Source organism: Phoca vitulina, unplaced genomic scaffold, assembly GCF_004348235.1.
Source record: "Phoca vitulina isolate PV1807 unplaced genomic scaffold, GSC_HSeal_1.0 scaffold7, whole genome shotgun sequence".
Lineage (NCBI taxonomy): Eukaryota > Metazoa > Chordata > Mammalia > Carnivora > Phocidae > Phoca > Phoca vitulina.
In genome coordinates, this window is record NW_022589710.1 from 60,928,811 (window position 1) to 60,939,718 (window position 10,908).

General features: G+C 45.5%; 2 protein-coding genes across 3 annotated transcripts; one reads left to right on the forward strand and one right to left on the reverse strand.

Annotated features, from left to right (window-relative positions):
• Positions 1–5,943: 5,943 nt before the first annotated feature.
• On the reverse strand, positions 5,944–8,276 carry MOAP1 (modulator of apoptosis 1). The gene is given in 4 exon segments (XM_032404643.1): positions 5,944–7,492; positions 7,494–7,740; positions 7,742–7,967; positions 8,083–8,276. Coding segments are annotated over 3 exon segments (1,059 nt in total). The 5' UTR covers positions 7,852–7,967; positions 8,083–8,276; the 3' UTR covers positions 5,944–6,790.
• Positions 8,277–8,404: 128 nt separating this feature from the next.
• TMEM251 (transmembrane protein 251) lies at positions 8,405–10,908 on the forward strand. 2 transcript variants are annotated; one of them, XM_032405829.1, is made up of 2 exons: positions 8,405–8,461; positions 9,329–10,908. In XM_032405829.1, the coding sequence occupies exon 2, from the start codon at positions 9,345–9,347 to the stop codon at positions 9,738–9,740; it is 396 nt and encodes a 131-aa protein (XP_032261720.1). In that variant the 5' UTR covers positions 8,405–8,461; positions 9,329–9,344; the 3' UTR covers positions 9,741–10,908. The 2 variants fall into 2 exon arrangements, with proteins under 2 accessions (XP_032261720.1, XP_032261719.1); XM_032405828.1 differs by lacking the exon at positions 8,405–8,461 and adding an exon at positions 8,662–8,914.

Genomic DNA, 10,908 nt, shown 5'->3' on the forward strand with positions numbered 1-10,908 from the left:
AGTAAAATACCCACCAAGATTGGGGTCAGAATTAAATGAGGTAACATAGGTGAAGCATTTAGCACCCTGCCTGGCACATAGGAAGAGCTTAACAAATGATAGCCTTGATTATGATTATGATTGTTTTTGAGAGAGAGAGAGAGTGTGGGGAGAGGCAGAGGGAGGAGAGAGAGACAATCTTAAGCAGGCTCCAAACCCAACACAGAGCCCGATGTGGGGCTTGATCCCACAACCTTGAGATCATAACCTGAGCCGAAACCAAGAGTCAAATGCTTAACCGACTGGCCACCCAGGCACCCCAGCCATGATTATTATTATATATAATAAGGCACATCAGAGGGGCGCCTAGGTGTCTCAGTCGGTTAAGTGTCTGCCTTCAGCTCAGGTCATGATCTTGGGTCCCGGGATCGAGTCCCGTGTTGGGCTCCCTGCTTCTCCCTCTTTCTCTGCCCCACCCCCCGCGTTCATGCTCTCTCTCTCAAATAAATAAAATCTTTAATAAAAAAAGTAAGGCACATCAGAGCATTGTTAATTAGTTATGAAATATTACCTTCCAAGTGTGAAACACCATGTTGGGCTTATGTGGGATATAATATACCTTGATATCAAGGGGAACATAGAATCTAGTTGGGGAGCTAGAAAGCACATTCATCAAAAGATATTCTGATAATATTTGGGAACACACGTTAAGTGACATATATTAGGGTATGTTAAGAATTTAGGGTCAGTTTTTAAATTAAGGATATTCAAACACAGATAACTAGAAGACCTTTTGAGTCACACAGTTTTAGAGCTAAAGAGGACCATAGATTTTGTAGGTAAGTAAACTGAAATCCAAGAGGAATTTAATGCTTATACTAGCAGGTCATAGAGAAGCCAGAAGCAGGCTCAGGTTTGGGTTCAAGTTTGGGCCCTGCCGCTAACTAGCTGTGTGTGTGTTTTAATTTTTAAAAATTTTTAAAAATGTATTTATTTATTTGAGCGGGGCATGGGGGGAAGGAGAGCATGAGTCGGGGGAGGGGTAGAGGGATAGGGAGAGAGAGAGAAGCAGACTCCCTGGACACAAAGCTCAATCCTAGCTAGGACTCTGAGATCATGACCTGAGCCAAAGTCAGACATTTAACCAACTGAGCCACCTAGGCGCTCCAGCTGTGTGTTCTTGAGCAAGTCACTTACCTCTGAGCCTCACTTGCCTCATCTGCGATATTCTATCATCTCAGACCCCAGCTTTCTGACCCCCAACCCATCCCTCAGGATGATGACTAAGAGCCTTACAACCCTACTTTACACTGAATTATTTAATATATTGGTCCAGTTTATATGGTAACCGAAAATTAACATCTCTAAAAGCAGAGTTAGCCTTGCTAGTAGCAGGGGCAGGAGAGTATATGGGAAACCCTCTGAAGCTAAAGAGTACTTTTGACCCACATGTCATTCTCTTTAAAATAAGTTGAATTCTAGGGGCGCCTGGGTGACTCAGTCAGTTAAGCATCTGCCTTCGGCTCAGGTCATGATCCCAGGGTCCTGGGATGGAGCCCCGCATCGGGCTCCCGGCTCAGCGGGAAGCCTGTTTCTCCCTCTCCTTCTGCCTGCCTGCCTGCCTACTTGTGACCTCTCTCTCTCTCTCTGTCAAATAAATAAATAAAATCTTTAAAAAAAAAAAAAGTTGAATTATAAAACCACCTAGTTTCCAATTTTATGAAATGTTCTGGCTGGAAGTGAAATGGAATCATTAAGGATGTTCTCAGTTACATAGACAGATCAGTCCATTTGCCTAGGCCAGGACTCTCAGGCTAATTAGAAGATTCTAGAAGTGTCATGGACTAGAGAGGAGGTCACTTCCCAGATGGGTACTTAAATATTTTTTCCACATAAAGGCTTGAGAAATTTTCCAGTCTTTGAGGGGGGCAAATGTGACGCCACTTATGTAAGAAATAATCCCTTTCTGTTTGGGCCTGTCCACAGGCTACTCTGAGTGCTTACTGCCACCTGGTGGTGTTTAAATGAATAACCATTTTTAGGAAGGGTGGGCACTCCAGTTATTCACTCCCTAGTGACTTATTTCACTGGTTGGCATGCCAGGTCATTTGTTATTTGCTTGTGCATGTATATATATATATATATATATATATATATATGTATGTAAGTATCTGTGTATGTATTTAAATCAACATTTTATTTATTTTTAAGATTATTTAAGTAATCGCTATATCAAGTGTCACATACTCTTCCAACTGAGCCAGCCAGGTGCCTCTTGATGAACACTTTATTTTAGAATAGTTGAGACTTACAGAAAAGTTACAAAGATAGTGCAGAGAGCTCCTACATAGTCACCTAGTTTCCCCTTATCGTTAACATCTTCCATTACCACGGTACATTTGTCACCTCCAAGAAACCAACATTGATAGATTACTATTAACTAAACTCCAGACTATTTTTGGATTTTACTTTTCCACTAAAGTCCTTTATCTGTTCCAAAAGCCCCTCCTGGATACCACATTCCATTTAGCTACCATGATTCCTTAGTCTCCTCTGGTCTGTGACAGTTTCTCTGTCTTTCCTTATCCTTCATGATCTTGACAGCTTTGAGGAGAGTTGGTCAGGTATTTTGTAGAATGTCCTTCAATTTGGGTTTATCTGGTATTTTTTTTTAAGATTATTTATTTATTTGACAGAGAGTGAGAGAGCTCAAGCAGGGGGAGCGGCAGAGGGAGGGGGGAAACAGACTCCTCACCAAGCAGAGAGCCCGATGCGGGACCCGAACCCAGGACCCTGAGGTCATGACCTGAGCTGAAGGCAGATGCTTAACCGACTGAGCCACCCAGGCGCCCCTACCTGGTATTTTTCTCATTAGACGGGGTTATGCATTCTCTGACTTTAACCTTGATGTTAACTAGCCAAGCTAGTACTTGCCAGGTTTCTCTGTGGAAAAGTTGTTATTTCTCCCTTTTGTTACTCTGTTCCTAAATTCAGCCCACACTTGAGGGGGAGGAAGGAATAAACTCCACCTCCAGAAGGCGAAGCACACACATGAATGATTTGAAATTCTTGCATAAGGAAAACCTGACTCTCCTCCCACATTTATTTATTCACTCATGTGTTTATATCAGCATGAACTTGTGGGTATTTATTTGATACTTTGGGTTACAAACCAATGCTATGCTATTTGTTTTGTTCAAATTGCAGCTTTCACCAGTGGGAGCTCTTTCAGGCTGGATCCTGTTTTCCCTTTGACATTTCACCTCCTTTTGTTTTTTTGAGCACTTCCTTTGTATATTTTTCATTTTTGTTTTAAAAAGATTTTATTTATTTTGACAGAGACACAGCGAGAGAGGGAACACAAGCAGGGGGAGTGGAAGAGGGAGAAGCAAGCTTCCTGCAGAGCGGGGAGCCAGATGCGGGGCTTGATCCCAGGACCCCAGTATCATGACCTGAGCTGAAGGCAGATGCTTAACGGCTGAGCCACCCAGGCGCCCTATTTTTCATTTAAAGAACACTTTTAGGGGCATCTGGCGGGCTCAGTCAGCAGATCATGCGACTCTTGATCTCAGGGTCGTGAGTTCAAGCCTCACATTGGGCGTAGGGCTTACTTAAAAAAAAAGAAAGAAAATACTTGTAGGAAGCAAAAGAAAACGAAAATATCTTTTTTTTTTAAGATTTTTATTTATTTGACAGAGAGTGAGTGAGAGAGAGAGAGCACAAGCAGGGGGAGAGGGAGAAGCAGGCTTCCCGCCAAGCAGGGAGCCCACATGGGGCTCGATCCCAGGACCCCTGGATCAGAACCTGAGCCGAAGGCAGACGATTAACCGACTGCCCAGGCGCCCCAAAAATGAAAATATCTTTACAATCCCATTATCCTGACACAACTAGTGAGCATTTTCATGTTTTGTTGTTCACGTTTTTGAAACACAGCTTTTAAAGGACATGTTTTTACTACTTCCCATGGTTTCATAAACATAACTGCCATTTTTGACAATTATGTAGTGTTTACCGGATGTGTAAGTCAGAGCACCTTAAGAAAAGCTCTCTGAAGTCAGACTATGTGCCCTTGCCCCGGCACTGAATCTGAGCCTGAAGCTTCTCCTCTGTAAAATGGGGAAATGATGGTGTGTCTTACAGGTTTCTGTGAGACTTTAACCAGGCGGCATAGACAAGGACTCTGGAAATAGATGGCCTGAGTATAAATCCTGACCGTGCCACTTCTTGGCTGCGAAAGTCTGGGCAAGTTGCTTAACTTCAAGTTGCTTAACTTCTCCGTGCCTCAGTTTGATCCAGGAAATGGGGAAGCAAATGGGGGAAACAAAAGGCCTTACCTCTCAGTATTGTTTGACTAAATGTGTTCAGTGGTGCCCAAGGCAAGTGTTTGGTATCAGCTGTTATTATGAACTCTGGATAGACCTCCATGGCAGGCATTATAACCTAAATGTGTGTGTGTGTGTGTGTGTGTACCCTCCAGCCTCCATGGCAGGCATTATAACCTAAATATGTGTGTGTGTGTGTGTGTGTGTGTGTGTGTGTACCCTCCAGCTCAGTGCTTCACACACAGGAGAGGTTCGATGTGTATTAACACCTATGTGTGCACACACAGTGTCTGCTCACTAGCAAGATGCAGGTAAACCACTTCCCACTACTAAGGTAACAAAGTACCTTACACATACCAACAAGATCAGTTACACCTTTGAATGTATCTATGCCATCTAGTATTTAGCTTCTTTTTCCTTGCCCTATTGAGGTATAACTGACAAGTACAAATCACATGTATTTAAGGTGTATAATGTGATGGCTTGATCTGTATTTAGCTTCCCATAGTGGGAGGACTTCATAAAGAATGAAACCATGACATTTAGTCTTAACAGAAACACTTTACTATGCCTCTGAATCTAAACCAATGATGTACATCTTGAATTTGGTCCTTTCGGATGTTTTTATCAAAGAGGAAGACTTTATCCTACTTTTCAGCAATTTTCAAACTTTCTTCATGCTGAGTTTTTTTAGGGACCAAGTCACTAACCCATGCCCACCGTCCTGGCTGCCCCTGGGTCTTATAGGTTCTCATACTCCCCACTTCTCATGTCTAGTTGGCAGTAATGATTCAGAATAAAGTACTCTACACTAATGCATACAAGACATATATGAAATGTGGTTAACATCTGCTGTGTTTCCCTTGTGAGGCTGTTGGGTGCTCATACCCTTATGATTGTTTCTCTTTCTTGGCAATGTTAAGAATATAGGCCTTGCAGTAGGGCAGAGGACAGAATTCTGTCCTCTTACTAGTTGTTTTGCCTTGGCAAGTTTTTTTATTTTTTTAAGATTTTATTTATGTATTTGCCAGAGAGAGAGCGAGCTTGCACAAGAAGGGGGAGCTGCAGGCAGAGGGAGGAGCAGGCTCCCTGCTGAGCAAGGAGCCCAAAGTGGGACTCGATCCCAGGACCCTGGGATCATGACCTGAGCAGAAGGCAGACGTTTAACTGACAGCCACCCAGGCGCCCCTTGGACAAGTACTTTTTAACCTTTCTGTGCCCATTTCTACAATGAGAAACTGGGTTTTCCTATATTGCAGGATTTTTATGAGGATTCAATGAGAAAATACATGGGGAAACTTTAATTTAGTCCAGTCTGTCATGGAGAAGCATACAACCTTTATTTCTTCCCTTTCACTCTCCAAATTCGACACACTGATGCATTTGGACCTACTCTTTGCACTAATTTGTGCTCCATGTTGTTTCATTCCCTCCTACATCAGTCAAAGGTCCCTCTAGCAATCTCACTTAGAAAACTACTCCCTAGGGGCACCTGGATGGCTCAGTCAGTTGAGCATCTGACTCTTGGTTTCGGCTCAGGTCGTGATTTCAGGGTTGTGGGGTCTAGCCCCACATCGGGCTCTGTGCTCAGTGAGGTGACTGCTTAAGATTCTCTTCTCTCCCTCTGCCTCTCCCCCTGCTCATGCTTGCTCTTTCTCTCAAATAAATAAATAAATCTTAAAAAAAAAAAAAAAGAAAAGAAAAGAAAAAGGAAACTACTCTCTATCCCCTGGGCACTAAGAGGAAAATATCCAAGGGACTAAGATTGTGTAACCTCAGTGTTTTTCAGATTTATGCTTTTGGAACCCTTTGTTCAAATGAAATCTTTCTTGGAATCTTGATATAAATAAAACAGATTTTAAAAAGGTCATTGTATTAGCATTCCTTTATCTTATAAGTTCACATAGATCATTTTATAACACCTATTAAAATGACATTCAGAACCAGATGTTCTGATGGCACATATCAGAAACCCAGGGTTAGAGGTGATAGCTGCAAACTTACCAACCTCAGCATTTGATCCTGCCTCATTTTGACTGCGTAGAATCAGTAAAATTGTGATTCAGACAGAAAATAACTTAGTATCTTAACCACCGCTTCTATCTTCATAATAAATGTAGGACAATACACACCTAAAAACTATCTATGACACATCATCACATCCGACGTGCTACCCTTGCACCTGTTATCACATAAGCTGACATTTCTCAGAGCACCATATGTATGTAGCGATAGACCCTCTGTACAATTTTGTATGATAAATTCACAGTAGTAAATCTAAATACATAAATACTAGTGCAGAACTACATCCTTCCTAGTCTAGGACACATTTGGAAGACATTAAATAGCACAGAAATGATGAAGGATTTAGACAGAAAACTGTACAGAATGAGCTCCTCGGCAGCACAAGGAAGGGACTGATTAATGTCTATCACGAGTACACTGACTGTTCTTCTACCTTCATGCTCTGCTTCCCGGTTGCCTAAGATTCAGGAGAAATGCCCTTCTAATCCTGCCTGGAGAAGGGCCTCCTCCTCCTCCTCCTCCGCCTCTTCGTCCTTTATCAGCGCCAGTAGTTGCAATAAGCCAGGGGCTGGGGCATCCTGTGGCAGAGCAAGCTTCCTGCGTAGGGTTCTGTGGACTGCTCCAGCCAAGATTTGGTCTAGGCGGGCCTGATTCACAACATCTTTCTCAACTGCTCCTCTCTCTACCAGTTTCTGTAATAAAGGCTCCAACCTCAGCACGTAAGCAGACAATTTCTCTCCATCCTTCTGATAAGTGGTCAGATACTTGATCTGCAATTCCCTAGGATTATCAATAACCCCACATACCTGCTCAAGAGCCTGCAGGCATTCAGCGACTGTAATGAAGGGATTGTTTATCTTGAGGACACGAATAACATCAAATGCTGGGCCTCTAAGGCTCTCTAGCAAGCGTCTTCTTTTCTCTGCATCTGGCACCTGCCATGTCTTCATCATCTGAGTAGTATGAAACAGCCAGGATTCAAATTCTTCTTCTCCTGGTTCTGGAGGGTCACTGCCTGAGAACACTCTCAGTTTTCTGTATCTCACGTACCGCAGGGCGGGCCGAAGAGCCTCCTCTAATGCCTGTGCCTACACAGGGGCCTGTATTTCTGGGATCAGGTCCTGTCCTAGGTCAAAAGGGTCCTTTCCATATCCAAGAGCTCTGGTTCAACTCCCCCAACGTTGTGCCCTCTCCCTCTAAGAATTCATTTAATCTGCTTAAAAATTCATTATTCAGGCCTGGGGGCTTAAAGATCACTCTCCAGACACCCCCCTTTCCGGGTATCTCCTTAGGGACTAGAGCACGAGTCGTCTCCTCCGTCAGCCCTACTAAGGCTACATTCCTGTTCTCATCCCGCCGGCACGTCCTCCCGAGCAGCCCGTACCCGCCCATCGGCGCCAAACCAGCCCGCAGCCTCCTCGGTTTCTGCCACCGTGCAGATCGGGGGGATGCCGGCAACCAACAGCGCCTTCCGAGGGCTCACATCCATCCCCCTGCACCAGTCTTCTAAGAGCCTCAGCCTCATGGTGCCCCAAACAACAGATTTAAATTCTAATGCGGCCGGGGCACCGATGCCGCCGCAATGCACGGCGTTTCTCCGCGGCACCCCGGGTGAGTGCCGTCGGCGTCCCGACCGGAGGCCTGCAGGGACAAAGCAGTCGGCTTAGCGGCAGGTGTCCGGGACCCCGGCCCCGAGAGGCCCCGCGGCCCCGGGCGACCTTCCGGCCGGCCCCACTGCGACAAGCGGCCGTCTCACCCTCTCCGCGGCCCCGCGCGCCCCTCGCCGCTATCCAGTCGTCCGCGCCCGCGTCCCTCTCCTGCACCCGGAGCCACCAGGGGATGGCGGCCCGCGCCGTCCCCGCGCTGCTGTCCGCGGCGAGGCACCGGGGCCCAGGCCGAGGGGCTCCGAGGATGCCCGGACCGCCGCCCACGTGAAGGGACGCGCCGGGCCCCGCGCCGCCGCAGCCCCCGCCCCCGTCCCCGTCCCCGTCCCCACCGGAGCGGTGCCGGGCGCGCGCCGGGAGACGGCCTGCCGTCACGACGGGGCGGAGCGCGCGCGCTTCCGGCCCGAGCCGGAAGTCCCGACTGTGGCAGCATCCGGGACGGCGGGCGGGCGGGCCAAACGGGACAGGAAGGTGAGATCCGGGAGCTGCCCGTCTCTGCAGGCTCGGCCGGTGGCCGCTGCCCGGCACTGGGCTCCCGGCGCTGCGAGGCGGAGAGGCCCGGGCCCGGCGCCGCCCGCGCAGCCCTGGTCGCGGCCGCCGGCGCTGCAGCGCGGCGGGGGGCGGGGCCGGCTGCCGGGGAGGCCCGGGGGGCTGGGGAGCCTCCCGGCCCGGCCGGGTGACACTGGCTGGGGCTCCGGCCGCAGCCACAGGGGCCGGGCCGTCGCGTGACTGGCCGCAGTCACGCTGTGCTTAATCACAATTAGCTTGTGCTCCAGGCTGGCCGCGCTCCCATTTCTCCCAGCCGGTGACCCCGGGGATTTCTCTTATGGTGGCTTTCTCTGAAATGCCAAAACCACCCGAGTATTCAGAACTGAGTGACTCTTTAACGCTTGCCGTGGGAACAGGAAGATTTTCGGGACCATTGTAAGTGTTTAAGAGTTACTGTCTTAACGTGGGGGCTCCGACATTGCTTTGACTTGTAGAATCGAGTGTTCACGTCCGAAACAGTAGTGTTAAGTCAGAAACTATTTGAACTATCAAGGTGAAGTGTTCCTTAGGAAACCAGTTTAATTCCAGTTTCTCAAGGGAAGGTGTGCTGGACCTACTTAAGCCGGATATAGTGATTTATTTATTCTGTGGGATTCACATAAAAAGCACTCTCAATATATACTGAAACTTTACTTTCTCATAACTATTACAGAAAACAAGCTGTGCGTTGTTTACATTTCTTAGTAAATGCAAATTTAATTATTTCAAGCCTGAGATGCATTAATGGGGAATCATTGCCATGACAGCATTACTAGACCCTAACTTTTTTTTTTTTTTCTTAATTTGAAGGCACAGAGCATGGAGAATGATGAACTTCCGTCAGAGGATGGGATGGATTGGAGTGGGATTGTATTTGTTAGCAAGTGCAGGAGCATTTTACTATGTTTTTGAAATCAATGAGACTTACAACAGGCTGGCCTTGGAACACATTCAGCAGCACCCGGAAGAGCCCCTTGAAGGAACCACATGGACACACTCCTTGAAAGCTCGTTTACTCTCCCTGCCTTTTTGGTTTTGGACAGTTATTTTTCTGATACCTTATTTACAGATGTTTTTGTTCCTTTATTCTTGTACAAGAGCTGACCCCAAAACGGTGGGCTACTGTATTATCCCCATATGCTTGGCAGTTATTTGCAATCGCCACCAGGCATTTGTCAAGGCTTCTAATCAGATCAGCAGACTACAACTGATTGACACCTAAAATCAGTCACCATTTTTTCCTTACAGTTACAAAACTGCCAGTACTATATGGAGCCTGATCACAAGACTGCAGGTTGTTCACAGATCTCAGGAAGTTGTGGTGGGGCAGAGGCTTTCTAAAAAGTGTGACTAGGGGGCTATCTTTATCTGAATAATAATGAATTTTTAAGTGAAGCCTGAGATACAGTACTACAAAATCATGTTGATGACTTCAGATTTTGGAAGTAAAATCGTGTCTGTTATTTGCATTCTTTAGAAACTTGAATAAGTACCTGAACTCCTATTTTTATTCTACTGTGCAACATAGTGATGATTCAGAAATTTTTCCTTTGGGGAAAAAAATGAATATGAACATTTCCATTGTGCTTAATGTAAAAAGGTCCACACATGGTGATAAAATTTAAATTTTATACAATTACTTGGCTTGCTTTAAAATTCTTCAAACTAAAACACCAGTTCAACCTGTTGTAACTAAGCCAACTATTTATGCTTGCTTGCTATCAGTTTGTGAGAAATTGGTATAAAATTCCTGAGGTGATGGCTATCTTGATAAGCAAAGTTTGTGCTTCCTTTTGGTGATGCTGCTGGGATTATCAGCGTTATTACCGCTACTAGTTTTTAAAAAATTACTTGGGAGGAAACTAAATGTTTGAAAGTTGAGAAATCTTACACACAGACGATGGAAACGAGGTGTTCAGTGAAAATATTTAGTCTGGTCCCTGTCAGATGTGTGACACCCCTCTGAAATACTACCAAGTCGTCATCCTGATTTTCTTTTCTGGCCTAAGGTCCAGCCTTCAGGTCTTCAGGCAACAGGCGAATTGCATGAAGATGTGATCTTTGTACTTCGTCCTTTGCATTTGTACTTACTACCTCATGTCTGGTACCAATACAAATAACTAAAATATGGAAATATCAGATTTTAGGATTTTTTTTCCTTTTTTTCTGGGTGGGATCAAGATGTATTTTTATACAGTTGTGCCATTAATACCAAGGACATTACACTGATAGATTTTAATAATAACCATAACCTTTTTGGGTGCTTATTCTGTTGGGCTCTGTTCTAAGAGGTTTACATGAATTAACTCATTTAATCCTCTCAACAACCCTAAGAAAACAATTATCCAGATTTTACAGATAAAGCCCCTGAGGTAGAGAAGTTAAATAAC

Bases quoted from the DNA above. Each gene is read 5' to 3' on its own strand.
- TMEM251 (XM_032405828.1), top strand. From the start codon at position 8,817: ATGGTGGCTTTCTCTGAAATGCCAAAACCACCCGAGTATTCAGAACTG. The intron at 8,915-9,328 runs GTAAGTGTTTAA...CTTAATTTGAAG, and splicing joins GGAAGATTTTCGGGACCATT to GCACAGAGCATGGAGAATGA.